This window comes from Anguilla rostrata, chromosome 4 (genome assembly GCF_018555375.3).
Source record: "Anguilla rostrata isolate EN2019 chromosome 4, ASM1855537v3, whole genome shotgun sequence".
Classification (NCBI taxonomy): Eukaryota; Metazoa; Chordata; class Actinopteri; order Anguilliformes; family Anguillidae; genus Anguilla; species Anguilla rostrata.
The window spans coordinates 54,879,179-54,898,773 of NC_057936.1; the positions used below are offsets into that span (position 1 = coordinate 54,879,179).

The following is a 19,595-nucleotide window of genomic DNA, read 5'->3' on the forward strand; positions in this document are numbered from 1 at the left end:
CACACACACACACACATAAAACATACACACACACATGCACACGCACACACACGCATAACATATACACACACAAAACACACACGCACACACACACACACGCACACAACACATATACACACACACACACAAAACATATACACACACACGCACACACACACAAGTCTATTTTAAGAGGAACACAGCTGTGGAACCAGCCAAGAAGCACTCATTTTGTGCGGAACTTTTCCCGCCCCCCCTGCGTGCTGACCTCCTGCCACCTCCTCATCCTCCCCTCATTCCTCAGCGGTACAGCTCTGCCCTCTGACCGGCACTTCCCCCGTTGCATAAGAGCCACGGACTCCCTTCCATTCCCGTCAGCGAGGAAAAAACTCCCCTCTCCGCTCTCCTCACATGCACCGGACTCATCAGCGATCCATCACCGCCGTTTCATAACCGGCGATAGAGGTGCCGAAGCCCAGAGGAGAGAGCGTGGCCCCCACAGCAAATCAACCCCAGCTGCCAAAAAGAGCTTTCTACCCCCTGTCTATGGAGCGCAAGAACTATAGGTCACGACCCGAATTTGTAGAAATGGAAGTCCGAGGGAAAGATGTCATCAACTGTGGGGCGACCGTGGTCGAAAGTGCACACTCCCCCGACCGTGACCGTCAAACGTCGGTTCGAGACGCAAGACAAAGCGGAATCAGCTCACAATAAATATTAATCTTGGACATGAGCAGGGAGTCTCATCAAGAACAGTCCATCAAGACCTTCACAGAGAGACACTATGCTTTGAGTTTACTTTGGGAGTTAGCTGCACCTCATCCAACAGTTTTCAAGCCAGACACCCCAAACAAGCATAGATTTCCATTCACCTATTAATCTACATGATCTCTTTTACCTTGGATAAACCATAAAGATTTCATTTTGGTGGTTTACTTCAGAAACTGGCCGTTAAACAAGAGACATTTGCCATGGCAACAGCTCAGATAATACTGCTTGCATCATAGGCTGATCTAATTCTAAGATTACATCAGTTCATTTAATGTCTGACATAAGTACCATAACTAATTACCTGCTGCTTGCTGTAAACCTGCTCTGCTACTAATGCTAATGCTGCCAGGTAACTAGCTAATACTATACAAGTACAAGCTAGTACTATACAACTAGCTAGTACTATATACAAATACAGCCAATGAGTAAGCCTGTTTTACGCTACAGCCAATTAGGTATGGCCCTGTGGGATTATCGCCCACAGTTGCCACGGCCACAGTCAGAATCTAATTTTGAACTGTATGTCATGCCACTGGTTTAAGGATTAGTGATATAGCAGGTGACACTAGGGAAGTCAAAGAGGAGACATTTTGTGCTGCAGGAAAATGAGAAAGATGCAATGGGATTGTATGTATACTTGTAACTGGAATGCAGTGGTACTGTTCCTGGTTTGCAGCAAGGGTGAGAAATGCAAACGCAAAGCAAACTTTCTGACTCTGTACACGTTTCCGGTCATCTTAAACTCACTCCTTAAGCGAAAAGTTTGAGAACCGAAACCATAAGCGCTCGGGGAAGTTAAGAGACTGTAGCTGTGAGAACTGTTACATCCTGGCCTCAGATAGCTGCAGGTCACTTCAGCACACTGTTCCCACACAAACACGCAGTCATCATGCTTCGCTCCATATCACAGACAGGCCGACCCTCCCAGGGGTGGGAGAGAGAAACACGCATTCCTCTCTCACACAAAAATGAAAACAATAACCAAGCAACAAGCCGAAGGCTCAGACCCTGTGCTCTGTACTCAGTGCTCTGTACAGCGTACTCTGTACTCAGTGCACTGCACAGTGTACTCCAAACTCAGTGCACTGCACAGTGTACTCCAAACTCAGTGCTCTGTGTACTCTGTACTCAGTGCTCTGTACAGTGTGCTCTGGATTCAGTGCTCTGTACTGTGTACTCTGGACTCAGTGCTCTGTGCACTCTGTACTAAGTGCTCTGTACTGTGTACTCTGGACTCAGTGCTCTGTGTTCTCTGTACTGTGTACTCTGTACTCTGTACTGTGTACTCTGGACTCAGTGCTCTGTGCACTCTGTACTGTGTACTCTGGACTCAGTGCTCTGTGTACTGTGCACTGTGCACTGTGCACTGTGCACTGTGCACTGTGCACTGTGCACTGTGCACTGTGCACTGTGCACTGTGCACTGTGCACTGTGCACTGTGCACTCTGTACTCACTCTTCCAGGAAGTGCTGCTGGGGGCCGATGATGGAGCCGGGCCTGCAGACGCGTATCCAGGCGATGGTCTCGGCGGCGGTGAAGCGGTAGTGCTTCATCAGGTAGCAGCCGATGAGCGAGCCGGTGCGCCCCAGCCCCGCTGCACACGGGGGACATTACATTACATTACAGGCATTTGGCAGACGCTCTTATCCAGAGCGACGTACAACAAAGTGTATCATCATAATCAGGAACAAGTATGACGAAACCACTAGAGAGAAGTACCGGTCCAAGTGCAGGGAACAACCGCATAGTTCAACTTGGACCCTGAAGGTTAAACTGATTAACACTAACACAAACGAGAACGGCAACAACGCAGTCTATGGAAAAAAATAAAAAATACAAGCAGTAGTTAAGACAGCTAAGTCACCTATGAAACAGCTGCCTAGTTACAAGCCTAAGCTTCCAGTCATTTACAGGGGGGTAGGGAGGGATGGGGAGAGGTGCAGCCTGAAGAGGTGAGTCTTCAGTCGTCGCTTGAAATGGGTCAGTGTCTCAGCTGTTCTGACCTCCACGAGGAGGTCATTCCACCATCGTGGGGCCAGAACAGACAGGAGACGTGTTCTGGACACGCCTGTTAGTGCCCGGGCCAACACCGCACACACGTCTCCATCCGCTCTACACCCAAACACCGCTCTACACTCAAACACGCTGCATTCACGCTGCCTGCTAGTACAGGGCATCCAACAGCCTGATATTGGAACAGCGTTTCCTCAGATATGATCAAAAACAGCAGTAACAAATACTATTGCATAAGGTCACATGTGTAATTGCTATCTTACAATAAGCTACTAAATAATATTCTGATTTGTTTTAGACATGGTTTTGACACCAGATCCAAGAATAACCTTAGTGAATCATATGGATTATTGACTTATTTTACAACAATATACACAACATTACTGATCAGAACTTTCTTAGCAAAACTGCATTCTACTGGAAACAAGTTTAGTTGTTTAGCTCTTTCTCTCCATTAGTCACAACACATCAATGGTTATGACCACAAAGCAACTGTTATGCAAAACAGAATCGACCCCTCTGGTCAATGCAGTTTATTTAAACAAGGCCACTTAATGGATCGATAAATTACTACCAAATGAAATAGTCCTAGGCCGATAAATCATTTTAAGCAAACACTGCCCCCAGGTGGCACATCGCGCGTACTGCAGTCAGTGGACCGAAGCCACGCCCTCGGCCGTAAACGCTCCTCACCCTTGCAGTGGACGGCGACGGCGGCGTCGGTGCTCTCGCATATGTGCAGGAAGCGGCGGGTGATGATGTCGCTGGGCGTGCTTCCATCCACAAAGAACAGGTCGTAGTGGTCGAACCCGGCATCAGTGAAGCGCTTGGCGTCGTAGATCTTCTTGTTGAGGCGCACCACGGTCATCACGTTGTGCTTGCGAAAGTAAGGGAAGTAGGCCTCCGGAGCATGGAGGGGGTAGCCTGGGGGGGGGGGGGGGGTCATTTTAATGTTCCTTACAAGGATTTTTAAAAAGCTCATTTCAAACCATGTCTTTCATTCCATATACCCTACCAGACTATAAACCTACAGCTCTCTCTACACGACATGAATCAAGAGTTACACAAACATCTCCAGATGACATCATGGCTAAAATCAACAGTAGATATTTACAGGATTAACTACTAAGCTCTAAGCACAGAATGATCTGTTCATAGGCTTGCTGGATACCATTCACTATTTATAAAGCACTACCGCCACCTGCTGTTTCGGAAGTGCGTAGCAAAACAAAATGGGGGGGGGGGGGCTTTAGGGGATGCAAACAGAGTTTTCAAAAAGGCTTTTACACCTGAACAGATGATGTGGACACCCACCAAGGGTGGGCTTCAAAGCACACCTCCAGTTTTCTTAGAATCCAGTTCAGTATGAACAGCTTAGTTATTTGAGTTCATTAGCTACAGATAATACTGGTGTCATAGGGAAAATGTATTTTAAAAATGATTCTTTGAAAAAGCTCACCATTTTCTATTTTACTTTTCGGGTGTGGTCCGCTGAAAGCCAGGAGTTTTCCTGGAACTATCCAGTTGAAGTCCCCGTTTTCCACGCGCTGACAGAAAGGAGAGTGAGACACACAGGTCTCATCACACACGGCTGCACACTGCACTACATTACATATCTACATATCTGTATTACATATCTACTCTGAGCATATACCTTATTTCTACAGCTCCTCGTTTTCCATAGCAGTTTTTAAAAACTGTATTTACACAGTATTTTCAACATCTACGCTTTTGGGGAACTATACAAAAGACATAATTAAAAAGACAGTGGAGCATACAGAAAAATACAGATAAATGATATTAGGGTCAAAGTAATAACAAAAGTAGGGTTGAATGCACAATGCAAAAAAGGAACAGGATAAAATCATTTTTTAAATCATACAAAATTCATTAAAGTCTAAAATAACGCTGCCTTTAAAACAGATTTTAAAAAACGCAGTTCAGGTGAAAGCGCCTCGCTCATGGGTGCAGTGGCGGTGTTCCCGGCTGGGATTCGAACCCGAGGTGTCCTGGCTGCCAGACAGCCACGCCAGGCTGTCTGTCTCGCCCATCTGTGTTCCCGGCACTGGCAGCGCAGCCGCGTGGAACGGGAGCTCAGCTGAGATGGGGGCTGCCAGCCTGCAGCGAGCGCTCCTTATGTAACAGGCTGCTATCTGTCACACAGCTTCTGAAGCTCCAGCTGATCTCTGTTCTGCTGAACCTTATCGCCTCCACAGAAACCGTCTCGCTGGTGCCAAGGCCGAATGACCCGCGCGATAACGCTAGGTTCTCTCCATTCGGGCCTGCAATCTGATATGCTGTAAATTATGTGCGAAATGCTTATGAATTCCTGCTCAGAGGTAACCGAGATGTGACTCAGTATCTTTTCATGCACCAGGACTACAGATAACTCGTTTTTGTATTTACCGAATACATTAAACAACACGCATTTTGGCATGTCTGGTCTGCTGTCATCTTTATAATAATAAAAAGCTTTTTCGGTCTATGTTCATTTCTGAAAACTGAGTGTGTTGCTCAACAAAGTACAAAGAATGTTCGGCTTCCATGTTTAACGGCAAACCCAACTTCAATTCAACTTGTTGCAATTGTGCTCATCCCTCATGAAGCTAAACCGTCAGTATGGTTGAACAAGCACCGTTTGCACATTATAAACGCTGTGTAGAGTGTGAGGTACTGGTGTTCAGGGCACAGTGAAGGGGGAGGACCCTTACCTCGTAATGCTCATACTCGTCCACGTCGAAGGTCTCGAAGTCGAAGAACCCGTGCTGCAGGGCCTGAAGAAGAACACAAACATCTCTGTGTCAACTCCAACAACACTATGCTGCCTGTGAGGACACACTGAGTCCAGTCGGTGCTTTGGACACCTGATTTGGATTCTGTATTTGCCCCCTTCGTTTGACAGACCAGTGCATGGGCCACACTATACACATGCTTCTTAGTCTTCAGCTCTGATTCGTGGGTCTTAGTTTGTTGTGTTCTGTCTGTGAGCTTGGTCAACAGACTGAGCAGAGGGGCATCCTTCTCACACTTCCTCCTGTATCATTCCCATCTCATCCCCCCTGCCACGCCCGCCCTGCCGCATCCCACCCTGCCACGCCCTGCTAGCCAGGAGGTGTGGCAGCTGAGCATCTCCTGTCCGTCAGCTGCACGGCCGGTGATGTAGAGCTCCTTAAGGACTGACCTCTGAACTGGAGTTCATGCTTCACATACAGGAGTTCATGCTTCACATACAGGAGTTCATGCTTCCCTGACACACAGGCTCATGTATTTGTGTAGGTGTGTATTACTTTATTGGAGTGTGAATATATTTATTTCATATTTGAAAATACAACAGAAAGCATATTTTATTCACTGTGAGTGTACATGTAGATTAACCAGTCAGTAATTCATACCACTAATGCCATATAATGCCATATAATTCATAACACTAATGCCATATAATGCCATATAATGGCTAACGCCAGGCACTCCGCTAACGGCGCCGCGGAATCAATCAAAGCGCCTCTCTCCGGGGGACGGTCCGCCGCCCGCGGCAGGCCAGGAGGCCCGGCCGCCCGCCCGCCCGCCCGGCACCGCCTCGACGACCGCCCGCGTTCCTGTTCCGCATCGTTAGCGGTGCGCTGGCCAGGCCGCAGTGCGCTCCGTCTCGCCGTCTGTTTGCGTATCTGTCTGTCGGTGCTGCTCGACTCCGCCTCGCACTTCCTGCTACAGAAGAATGGAGTCAGACAGGCGCCGCCGCTGCACGCCCTCCATACTTTCAGTTCCCCTCCAGCGCAGTTTCATTTGCCCGCGTGGTTTGAAAACAGCCCGTTTCTAAGGAGATGTGCTGTGCTGTGCTGTGGGGAAACCTGCTTTCCGGAAGGCGCTTCCGACGGCCGAATAAGAACAGCAGCACTGAGAGAGAACGGGAGGGACGGGTAAGCGGCTGTCACCAAACGCAAAGGTGTCACCCGGGGCCAGGAGACGCAGGGGAGGAGCACGGGGCAGGAGATGCAGGGGAGGCGCACAGGCCAGGAGACGCAGGGGAGGACCGCAGGGCAGGAGACGCAGGGGAGGAGCGCGGGGCAGGAGACCCAGGGGAGGCGGGCCTTCTGCACTCTCCTTTGTGGATGGCATGGGTGTGGCAGAAGGCTCTGTGTTTCTCTCAGGTTGCGGTTATGTAATGGTGCCCTAACCTGGCCAGGTTTAATCACCTTAACACCCCCCCCCCTCCCCCCCCCAACCACCCCAGCATCAGTAATTGGACTAAGAGATTTAGGCGAGGCTAAAGAGAGGCCAGGGGATGGGAGGGGGAAGGGAGGAATCACACCCTAAATGACCCGACGTTTCAGCGCATTACCCCGGGCCGCCCAACTCCCTGTCAGCTAGCATCGCTCACTCCTAGCCTCTCCTCAAACAGATTCATTTATTCAACCGCTCCTCAGGAACCCTCAGTCACTTCTGAGAATTACAGATCGGAGCGCGGCACGGAGATAATTAGCTGAAGCCGCGGCGTTAATCAGCGCAGCCTGGCGTGAGTGTGAATTAGCCGAAGTGCGAACTGATCACGGTGATTAAGGCGCTAACACGCTGTCAATCGAGACCGCGCTCTCACAGACCGAGCGCCTCGCTCCCTCTCAGCGACGCAGGACGAGCGAGCGAGCGCCGCCACGCGCCGAGCGTGCCCGCAAAACCGACCAATCCGCTTCGGCCTTCACGCGCAGAAACGCACGCAAACACAGGCCCGGGCTTCAGGTATTCAGGTGAGACGGCAGCCCGCAGAGAGCAGACTCCTGATAGGCAGGTGTAGCCAGCTCTGTGTTCTCCACCCTGTGGAAATATGGCCGCGCAAATTCCCAGGCAGAGTGACATTGGGATGAGGTCACCGTGGCGCAGGCAGGGGGAATGTGAGAGTCGTCTGCAGAGAGGAATGTGCAGTCCTTCCTGTCAGACAGCTGGGGAGGGGGGGACGTCACACACACACACACACACACACACACACACACAGATGCAGCCAACATCTGCCACCCCCACACACACACACACACACACAGACACACCGGCCGGCCTGCGTGACAGGAACACCCGGTTCCACCAGCTCGTGACACGGCACAGAAGGGGAGAAGCAGGACTGAAACTCTCCGACCGTACGGAGGAAGAGGATCCGCTCCTCCCTCTTCAGAGCGTGCAGACCCAGGCTAATTTCACACACCTTACCCCAGCTGCATGGAATGGCGGGGTGTGGTGCTCTTTATTCCCTGGAGATTTTCCCCCCCATTTCCCAATTCTTTAAAAACTGAACGTGAACTGTCTTCCAAAATCTGATTCGCAGGAATGTGACCGCGCAAGTTACGATTTCGTGGAAACTTTCGTCGGAACCATCTGGAAGTTTGTGCTGGCACAAAGGGTGAGGCATGCAGAGAACATCATGGAGATACTCACACCATGGAGGGTGTGCTCTTAAACCGAACATAAAAACAGGTTACATAAGGCCGTGTGTCTAATGAGAAATCTACAGTTCCTACACAGTTTAAACCTTACTCCATATAATCCGACAAATAACAGCGTTGTGGGGACCCAGTTAAAACTATCACCTTCTAGAAACTGGATGCATAATACGTATTTATTATGTTTAAATACGTGTAGTTTCTGTTCACATAGCTGACTGATGTTTGTTTGGAGCTGGTCAGGGCAGCAGCGCACAGAATAGAGGCGAGGGGGGGGACAGAGGGGCAGCAGCACACAGAATAGAGGCGAGGGGGAGGGACAGAGGGGCAGCAGCACACAGAAAAGAGGCGAGGGGGAGGGACAGAGGGGCAGCAGCACACAGAATAGAGGCGAGGGGGAGGGACAGAGGGGCAGCAGCACACAGAATAGAGGCGAGGGGGAGGGACACAGGGGCAGCAGCACACAGAATAGAGGCCAGGCAGAGGGACAGAGGGGCAGCAGCACACAGAATAGAGGCGAGGGGGAGGGACAGAGGGGCAGCAGCACACAGAATAGAGGCGAGGGGGAGGGACAGAGGGGCAGCAGACTGCCTGACCCCGGAGCTGAAGTTCAGAGCCGTCAGCCTGTGGGGGGGGAGACAGGTGTGATGAGCGATGCCCCGCCTCCTCCACTGGGGCTCTGTTCTGCTGCTGAAACACGAAGCCCCACCCACAGCCCTCGCGGCTCCGCCCACCTGCGCTGTTACATAACCACCCGGCACACGGGCCGGGCCGGGCCGAGCCAGGCTGGGCTGGGCCAGGCCAGAGACTGCCAGGGCACCGGTCCCCAGAGGCACACCCAGGGTACAGACGCATCACCTCACCACTGTGCTTTTTATGCTGTGAATGTCTGCACTGTTCTCCGAAGAGCCTGTGCAGAATAGCTAACGTAATTAAAAACCGTGTGTAGACATAATCATAAACAACCGCAGCATTCGGTCTCTTACCTTCCGGATGCCTTGCAAACAATCAAGAATCGTCAGGTTGTACGTGCAGTTTCCAAACGAGGCATCCCTGCAAAACAGAGAGAGAAACAAAGAGACGTCATTCAGCGGCGTGAGCGAGAACCCAAGCTGACCCCCCCCCCCCCCGTGGTGAAGTCACCGTGGTTATTTTCTGCGGGCTGTAGGTTCGGTTCTGCTACACTGACTTTGTGGACAGAGAGACCTTTCACACAAGTATCCAATTGCACCTGGAAAGCCAATCCCAGAGCTAGGCATGGAGGCAAGGGTGGGCTGCTGTGTGTGTGTGTGTGTGTGTGTGTGAGCGTGTTTATGAGTGCACATGTGTGTGGATGTGTGGGTGCGTGTGAGTCGTGCGAATGTGAGCATGTGTGCGTGTGAGTCTGTGCACGCGTGTGTGTGTGTAAGGAGCAGATTCATGGAACCCAGCAGGCGGGCTCACAGGTGAGGCACCCTTCAGAGGCTCTGTGCTGCCACTGATAACCTCATTAGCACCCCCCCCCCCCCAACTCCACACCCCCAGTCTCCAGGGGTCCTCAGGAAGAAGGAGAAACCGAGAGAGAAAGGGAATTAAGGGGGAAGAAATTTCACAAAAAAATGGAACGGAAGAGGAGGAGGAAGACGACAGCTGTAGATAAGAAGCCCTCCCACGCAAAACACAGAATATATTACAGCCCTTCAAAAACAATCCATTCCCTAGAAGCACAGAGAGAGCGAGAGAGAGCGTGAGCAAGAGAGAGAGCAAGAGAGAGAGCCAGAGAGAGAGAGAGAGAGCCAGAGAGAGCAAGAGAGAGAGAGCCAGAGAGAGCCAGAGAGAGAGAGAGAGAGAGAGAGCAAGAGAGAGAGCCTTTCTCTCTCAGAGCATTCACTGTTAAGCCTCTAACCCCTCTGTCTGACCACAGTCAAATTACTGTGATTTTCAAAAGGACAGAAATTAACAATACTACACACACAAAGCCCAGTAAGCTGTTAAATATAAGAAAATCATACAGATGGGTTCAAAACAGTGAAGAAGAATTCCAGAAAGCAATTAGAGATCAAGAAATTCAAACACTTTTAGACACCTTTCTGGACAACCCATATATTCACAGTATAGAAGGAGTCAATCTGGAAGTAAAAAATGTCAATGCTATCTTTGAAAAAACAGCAGAAAAATCACAATTAAAAATGAAAAATAAACTGAAACCTCAACTCAAAAAAGAGGACAAATGGTTTGACCAAGACTGTCAAAACATCCGAAAAGAACTAAGAAAATTGTCAAATCAAAAACACAGAGACCCAAATAACTCAAATATACGCCTTCTTTACTGTGAAGTACTAAAGCAATATAAACGTACACTCAGAAACAAAAAGGCACAATATACTGAAAAGCAACTGGCAGAAATTGAGGAGTCAATAAATACAAATCAATTTTGGGACCGATGGAAAAATCTGAAAAAAACACAACAAGAAGAATTAGCGATACAAGATGGGGATATTTGGACAAACCATTTTCAAACACTTTTTAAAAAAGTGGAATTAGGAGCAAATCCTGACAAAAACCATATAAATAAAAAATTGCAGGAACTTGAATTGGCTATTAAAGATAATCAAAATCCATTGGACTTCTCGATTACTGAACAAGAGCTTAAAGATAAAATTAAAAAATTGAAACCTAAAAAAGCATCTGGACCTGACAGTATTTTAAATGAGATGCTAAAATGCACAAGCACAAAATTTCAACTGGCCATCCTAAATTATTCAATTTGGTTCTGAGTGTAGGTTACTTCCCTGACATCTGGAACCATGGGCTTATAACACCAATATTCAAAAATGGAGATAAATTTGACCCAAACAATTACCGAGGCATCTGTGTGAACAGTAATCTGGGGAAGGTACTTTGCAGTATCATAAATTCTAGACTTTTAACCTTCCTTACTAAACACAATGTCTTGAGAAGAAGTCAGATTGGATTTTTACCAAATCACCGCACAACTGATCACATTTACACCCTACACACCCTAATTGAGAAATATGTAACCCAAAACAAAAAACAAATATTTGCTTGCTTTATTGATTTTAGAAAAGCATTTGATTCTATTTGGCATCAAGGGTTATTCTACAAAATTATTGAAAGTGGTGTAGGGGGTAAAACCTATGATCTAATAAAATCAATGTATACAGGGAACAAATGCGGCATAAAAATTGGCAACAAAAGAACAAATTTCTTCTCTCAGGAACGTGGAGTAAGACAGGGCTGCAGCCTTAGCCCAACTCTTTTCAATATTTATATTAATGAATTGGCAAACATATTAGAAAAGGCTGCAGTGCCTGGTCTCACTCTACACAACTCAGAGATCAAGTGCCTGTTCTACGCAGATGACCTGGTTCTCCTTTTCCCCAGTGAACAGGGGTTACAGAAAAGCCTAGACCTGCTAGAACAATACTGCCAGACCTGGGCCCTGGCAGTAAACATTAACAAAACTAAAATTATGACATTCCAAAAAAGATCCAGATCTCAGGGAACAAAACACAAATTCATGTTAGGAACACACTACATTGAACATTCCTCAAATTACAATTATTTAGGGCTAAAAATCAGTTCTACAGGAAACTTCAACATTGCAGTGAATGAACTAAGGGAGAAAGCACGCAGGGCCTTCTACGCCATAAAACGACAAATTTGTGTAGAGATTCCAATTAGAATTTGGCTTAAAATCTTTGGAGCTGTAATCGAACCAATTGCTCTTTATGGCAGTGAAGTGTGGGGTCCACTCATCAGTCAAGAATTTGGCAAATGGGACAAACATCCAATTGAAACCCTGCATGCAGAATTCTGTAAACATATCCTGAAATTACATAGAAACACAACAAACAATGCATGCAGGGCAGAATTAGGCCAATACCCATTACTTATCAAAATACAAAAAAGGTCAATCAAATTTTGGAAGCACCTAAAACAAAGTGACCCCCACTCACATCAATACAAAGCCCTGCAATACCAAGAGTTGAGCAAAGCAAACAATCCCCTCACTCAGCTGGTCCTGAGCCTTAGTTCCCACATACACTAACACACACTAACACCTCACCTGCTCAGGATCAGAACAAAACTACAAACATAATTAGAATAAACCAAATTGCAACACAGCTGAAACAGAATTATATAACCTACTGGGAAACTAAAACAAAATTGCAAAGTAAAATGAAATGTTATTTGGCCCTAAAAAGACAGTATGCTGTAGCGAACTACCTGACCACAGTTACTGACAAAAAACTGAGAACCACCTTGACGAGGTACAGACTCAGCGAGCACCACTTAGCCATAGAAACTGGCAGGCACAGACAATCATGGTTGCCAGAAGAAAATAGATTGTGCCAACAGTGCAAAGGCAACCAAATTGAAACTGAAAAACACTTCCTAATGGAATGCACAAAATTTGACCAAATTCGCCAAAAATTCTACCAAAAAATAATCCAGAAATGTCCCCAATTCAACGATATACCCAATGACGATAGATTACCCTACCTATTAGGAGAAGAAAAAGGCTGCTGCATATTAGCAGCACAATTTGTGTTCTCCTGCCATACTCTGAGGGACAATGTGTGACCACCTCATGCACACATTTACACACAGCATACACATGTACAAGCAGACACATAATATTCACTCATGCACATAACACACAGATAGTCAGACACACACACACACACACCTAACATCACTTACTGATATTTTTGTATATATTTTTTTATTTTATTTTATTATTTTATTTTTTTTATATAACGGATTAATTGTATATAGTTGTATGTTATAACCACTGCTTTGGCAACACAAGTGCCTATATTTGTCATGCCAATAAAGCACTTTGAAATTGAAATTGAAATTGAGAGCGAGAGAGAGAGACCGAGAGAGAGAAAGAGAGAGAGAGAAAGAGAGAAGGAAAGAGATGCAAAGGAAAACATTGCAGAGCAGCTTCAAAGCTCTACAAATGTGTGTCCCTCGAGCGCCTTCTGATGTCCCTTCAATAATGTATGGGATGCAAATCATCACCCTGCACTGGGGCGCCTGGGGATTAATGCGGCAGTCAGCGCCCTCGCACCCACGGGGCGCCAAACGAGCGCAAAAATCATCCCCACCGACACCAAGCGCCCTCTCGCCGGCTCTAAATTATGCGCGAATGCGCTCCACTCCTCATTTCATATGCGCGCTGTACGCCAGGCGGAGAAAAAAAAAACTGGGTCAAATTACAATGCGCGCCCCCGCTCTCCGCCACCCAGATCCGCGCGCTGCTCCCGGGCCTTCTGAGGGAGCGGCGGCGGTGCGGAGCGCAGACGCCAACGCGGGAGCTACAGTGTTTCCTCTCCTCCTCCTCCTCTCCTCTCCTCTGCTCTGCCCCTCTCCTCCGATCAGGAGCGGCCCACGCGATGCCACGCGGCGTGGGCAGGCCGGGCTCCGGCGGCGACGACGACGCAGACATACCCAACGCGAAGGGAGAAGCTGAACACAGTAACACAGTTCTGAGCAAATGCTCCCCTTGGCAGAGACCGAGCTGGCAGCCTCATAACAGAAGAGCCAGCAGGACTCTGCTCACTGTCTGTCTCTCGAACGTACAGCGGGCTGACGAAACCACACGCTACGGGTCAGGCTGAATACAGGCTGGGAATGAAGGAGCGTGCACGTGTGCCTGTGTCATGCAACATCAGGAGAGAGAAATGAGGAGAGACAGGGGAAGAAAGCCACTGCGCACTTGCTACAGAATCACAGCGAGTCAAATGCTGCTTCTTCCTTCAGAGGCAGTGATCCTGCAACTCTCAGCAATGACCATGTAACTCTCAGCAGTGATTCTGTAACTCAGCAGTGATTCTGTAACTCTCAGCAGTGATTCTGTAACTCAGCAGTGATTCTATAACTCTCAGCAGTGATTCTGTAACTCCAGCAGTGATTCAGTAACTCAGCAGTGATTCTGTAACTCTCAGCAGTGATTCTGTAACTCAGCAGTGATTCTGTAACTCTCAGCAGTGATTCTGTAACTCCAGCAGTGATTCAGTAACTCAGTAGTGATTCTGTAACTCTCAGCAGTGATTCAGTAACTCAGCAGTGATTCTGTAACTCCAGCAGTGATTCAGTAACTCAGCAGTGATTCTGTAACTCTCTGCAGTGATTCAATAACTCTCAGCAGTGATCCTGTAACTCTCAGCAGTGATGCTCTAATTCTCAGCAGTGATTTTGGGACTCACACCCCATAGAAAGGCGGTTAGCTTGACAGCAACTGACAGGAAGAGACAGATTCAAGTGCATACAACTCAAGTGACTCAAATTTCATTTGTGGTTCCCTGCAAAGCTGCCAAATCTCCCACCACACCCCGGTGATTACATTGTGTCATTTGCGAATGTCACACCGTAATCGATTCATTACACTGCAGTTACAGCCCATTATGTTCAAGCTGAGTACTGTACAAACCCAACAGCTGTAAATAAACATGGTGGGCCAGCAGCCCGGCAGTCAGTGGGGACAGAGAGCCGGAGGAACAGGACAGAACACTGCGTGCTCAAGGGCACTCAAACTACAGAAAGGTTCAAACTGAAGGAATGGAGGCATCAGCATTTTTGGGACTAATGACGTCAGGCAAAAGAGAGGGAAAACAGCACCTGAACTCTAAATAAGAACAGGACAAAAAAATGATAAATCAAAATCTATTTATAAGGTATTTTTACGAAACGAGTCGCAATGTACATCACAGCATATGCCTCCTAAAAGCCCAGGATGACTGTGGCAAGGAAAAGGCTTTCCGTTAGGCCTATAGGAGGGACCCTTAGGAGGCTTCCCATAAGGCCTACAGGAGGAACCCTTAGGGGAAAGCAGGCTGCAGTGCAGAGGGGAGCGTGCTGTGCATGTCGGCCCACCAGGGCCAGGATCAGACGCGATGCGGACCCCACCGGGGCTGCTTCGATCCCAGCTAGAGAAGCAGATCTGAGACGTGCTCTCTGAGGCCAGGGAGAGCTGGGACTGACGACAGTCTCGTTTATTATGATGGATGGCTTCCATAACGAGCCTATCCCCGACATGCTCATATCACTGGAGTGTTTATTGCTTTCTCTATGCGGCTACAATTTCCTCACTCGATGACAAATATTTCAATGTGTACAATGCAAACGTGTAAGTCACATCACATAAATCTATAGCCAATAGAAGTCTTGATGCCAACACACAAGGACTTCAGAAACATGCCTCGGCCACACCATTAATGCCATTTTCTCACTGTCTAATCTAAAGCGAGCACTACGTATAACAAACCACTACGAGCAAGGCTAAAGAACTGCAATCAGTCACTACATCATCAGAGCAGCATAAAAGCAGAGCCTGGATTAAGACGGACAGGCAAGAAATAGACCGTTTCCTTCATAGTTATTTCAGGCCATATAAGACAGCCTGAGCCTCAATTAGACTAAAGAACTACTGATTATCCATCACTAATTATGACACTGCTGAGAGGTTAAGAGGACAGCACTGCAGGCCTGGGAGTCAGAGGGTGTTTACCGCTCCCAACTTATTTTAATTAGCCTTTTTATTAGATCTTAATACTACCAGGGGTTCCATAGACAGGATTAGCAAGGGCTCGGACACCCAGTAATGTGGTCTGCTTCTTCCTCCTTTATATTGCTTAAAAGAAGAAGATAGTTTCCAGAAGCTTCTTTGAGACGTCTGTCTCTGAAATCCCCAGAAAAAGCTGAATTAGGTGCCACCGAGGTGAATTCTGATGTGTTGTCCCGCAAGAAAACAGAATCGTGTTTTCTGTGAAAAGGGTTCAAGTGCGTCACTCATAACCTCACTGATTAAAGAATTCCAGGAGCTGCCAATTATCCAAAACATGACAAAACAAAAAAAACACAATACAAAGTGATTGCCCTGCTGTGAGTGAGAAGCGAGTTAATTTATTGAATAGTATGAAACAACAACCCAACCTCTTTACACAAGCATTTCAGTCATATCTCTAGGTAAACGGTCACCCAAGGATTTCGCACCATTTTAGACACAAAAGCAAGCTCACAAAAGGCAAACATTTAAGAGAGGAAGGAGGCATCATTGTTTCTTTTGACTTAAAGCTTGCCCCTAACAGGACAACAAAAGCTGACCCGCTGGCTTCAGGGAAAGAACCGACTGCAATGGTAAACATCTCAATGCCCCTCCATCTCACAGTATTCAGTGTATTATGTCTGAAATGGTATGACAACATAATCCAAAGCACATCTTTTTTTAAGATTCCACATAACATTCTGAATTCACTTCATCAGCTGCAGCGGTGAATTGCCCAATTAACCCACTGAGTAAATCAGACGCTGCACCCTGATCCTAAACGGCCCATTCAGTCTTTACAAATGCTGCTGCGGAGCTGTGCGTGAAAGGCGTCAGCTCCCCCACATGCACAATTTACTCAATAATGTCATTCAAACGAGGGCAAAGCCAACACAAATAATGCTGAATGCTAGAAATTGCTTTGGCTGTGTGAAGAGTCTGGTGGGAACAGAAATGAAATATGTTCAGTGCCAGGCTTCCTCCGACGGCTCTGCACTCACAACCGCTCATTACGGCGACTTCCTGACACTCTGCTCCCGCTTTCTTTCTGGATCCATTAGGAAATATTACATAAACGCTCGCTTTTTACATCTGATTGACGGCCCGTATGCAAACGGACAAAGGAGGGCTTGTTCCCCGGCCCACAGTGCACAGGCAGAGAAGAGAAGAGAAACTTTGTGGTGACAAGGCCTCATTTAATCCAAAGACCAGAGAGAGGGGGAGAGAGAGAGAGAGAGCCAGAGAGAGAGGGGGGGAGAGAGAGAGAGAAAGAGTGAGAGAGAGAGAGAGAGAGAGAGAGAGAGAGAGCACCAGAGAGAGAGCCAGAGAGGGAGGGAGAGAGAGAGAGAGAGAGAGTGAGAGAGAGAGAGAGGGAACAGAGGAGCAACCCAGGGCACCGTTCGGACAAAGCCTCTGCATTCCTTTCTCTTTCGCTATTACGCGGCATTGGCAATGCTTCCCGTCCCGTTCTATTAAAATATTCAAAACTGAAACGAGTCGTTCAGAAATAGACGCGCGCTACAGAGCGTGCTCCAGCATAACAAATTACACAGCTGTCACGGTGTTTATTAGACACCAACGAGAACTTCAGGGCTTTGGGTCTTTAAATGCTCATGGCTCAGACAGATGTCAACACAAAACCATTTATACACTGCATCAAGCAGGAGCCAAAGGAAGATTCACACATTTGACAGGGAAATTAAAGACAAACCATTACTATGGAAACTGAAGCAGGCCGGGAATCTCTAAAGTCGAAGGCTGGTTAGTTCAGATTACAGAAAAACAGCAGGTGATTCGGTGTTTACCAATCTGATAAGGTCTTACTAACGGGAATATGAGACCAGCTGAAAAAGTTTGCCGTCGAAGGTCAAGGGTCAAAGGTCAATGAACAGGTGAGCATGCATGAAGGAAATGAGCCGTGCGAGTGGTTATGTGCCAGCGTTGCTATTTGACCGGTTACGTTTGATTCCTTTCTTAAAGAAGCCATAATAAAGGACGGACATGCTGAGGCTTGCCCAGTAATCTTACATCAGCTGACCTGCCTCCTTACTCCAACCCACACCATCCTACGCAGTAGTATTCAGTACACAAGCTGTTTCTCAGTCCACTTGTGTGTAGACGAGCCTCTAGCAACCACTGCAACAGAATCCGGGCTTTGGGGGGTCACAGGAAGTTCATCTGGCTCTTTTTTTTTTTCTAATAAATTGTGACTGATACAGCCGTTTAGGTAAAATGTGAGCATCTTCAGCATGTTAGTTATTGATGATGAACATCAAACCATAAATACTCAATAAAAAAATCAAAAGCAATAAGGCTGACGACAGTGTTCTGTCACCCATGGCAGGCACCAGGAGTTGGAGAGCAGATCTGAAGCACACATATCACGGTGTCCAAATGCATAATTAAGTAAACCTCGTCCAAGAATAGAACAGATCGCTTCACACACTGGCCAGTTTTCACTTGCATATGCCCGTGAAAAATACATTCCATTATTACAGCGCTCCTAAATGGAGCCCGGTCTAATGACTAGAGGAACAACCCACCTATTCCAGGGAGAAGGGCTGGAGGGTTGTAAAAATTCATATAACCGAAAGCAAGTTAATGCATGAATGGTAATGCATTAATTAAAAGCACACTTTTGCGTAGAAAATCAATCTCTGGTGTTCAGCTTGTCAGGTATCTGGCACACCGCTCCCAGCCCAGGAATTATTAGGAACATGACCGGCCGCAGGTTAGCACAGATTTCTCAATTTAACAGGGTGATATAACGTACAGGAGCTAGTTCATTTTGGTCCTTTTAGCTTCCAGTCATTCTCCAACATTATCACTATCATTTGAAGACATACGCACTGATCATCGACAGTAAACTCGAGAAAATTCTCAGGTCTCAAACTATTACAAGAATATGGGTGTTTGATAACTCATTAAATAAATGAAATAATAGTTTTAAAACGTGTTCTGCTTTTACTCAGGTTCCCATCGTCTCGTATTACGTTTTGTCTAAAGATCTGAACCCATTCAGTGTGACAAACATGCAATAACAGAAACAGAAATAACAAAAACTTTTTCACGGTACTGTATTACGCAAAGATAAATTACACTTGCAGCTTACGCTGTACCACGAGTCATTTGAAATTATCGCAAGCAGCTGGAATATTGAGAATATGACAGCACACCGGTGAAAAATGTGGCTGGTGAATGTGACAGTGTGACAGAGCAGCTGAAGAATTGGGCTTTTCGACATTCTGGTGTGAGAAAACTTCCAGCCCAGAGCCTTACACAATCTGAAATCGCAACTAAACTGCGCAATCCAAGATCAATGTGGCCAGAATGTTCTGAGCACCACACATATGAGCTGCAATGCTAGAACAGCTGTGGACAATACGTTTGTGTGACTCCTTTTAAGAATATCAAAAGTACGTTCTAGTAAATGTGAGAAATCAATATTTAAAATACTACAGCAATAGGACTGGACTGAAAAAAACAGTGAAGCAAACATTCCTTTATGTTGTCACCTTGTTTTGCAATCACTGCTGGTTGCATTTGTTTGGTTCCATTGTAAAGGAAGCCTTGTGATGAAAAAGATTAAAACATTTCTCAACTGCTACCTAATTATATTTACCCTTCAAAAACTGTTGCCACCTCATAAATCTTTTATTGTAAGTACATATGCATGTACACACGCACGCGCACACACACACACACACACACACACACAAGCATAGAATCAAACAGGCTTGGTTACTGATGTAAATATAAGTGTATACATGTTGTATTTTGTGAAGAAACACCTGTCAACAGGAACTGGAAGTACCACTACGGGCTTGAATGTGGACAGGCCAGACCACCGT

The 19,595-nt window shown here is 46.9% G+C and overlaps 1 protein-coding gene and 1 long non-coding RNA gene across 9 annotated transcripts in view; one reads left to right on the top strand and one right to left on the bottom strand.

The window, feature by feature from the left end:
- cdc14ab (cell division cycle 14Ab) overlaps positions 1-19,595 on the bottom strand; it is a 50,083-nt gene that overhangs the window by 12,674 nt on the left and 17,814 nt on the right. For all 8 annotated transcript variants that reach the window (XM_064333265.1, XM_064333270.1, XM_064333264.1 and 5 more), the window contains exons 6-10: positions 9,176-9,242; positions 5,475-5,537; positions 4,223-4,310; positions 3,457-3,687; positions 2,206-2,344 (exon numbers count right to left, since the gene is read on the bottom strand). In XM_064333265.1, coding sequence (XP_064189335.1) covers positions 2,206-2,344; positions 3,457-3,687; positions 4,223-4,310; positions 5,475-5,537; positions 9,176-9,242 — 588 coding nt within the window. The remainder of the gene's footprint in view (positions 1-2,205; positions 2,345-3,456; positions 3,688-4,222; positions 4,311-5,474; positions 5,538-9,175; positions 9,243-19,595) is intronic.
- Positions 10,936-11,976, top strand: LOC135253678 (uncharacterized). Its single transcript, XR_010329675.1, has 2 exons — positions 10,936-11,050; positions 11,897-11,976. It is a non-coding gene; the product is annotated as an uncharacterized LOC135253678 (long non-coding RNA).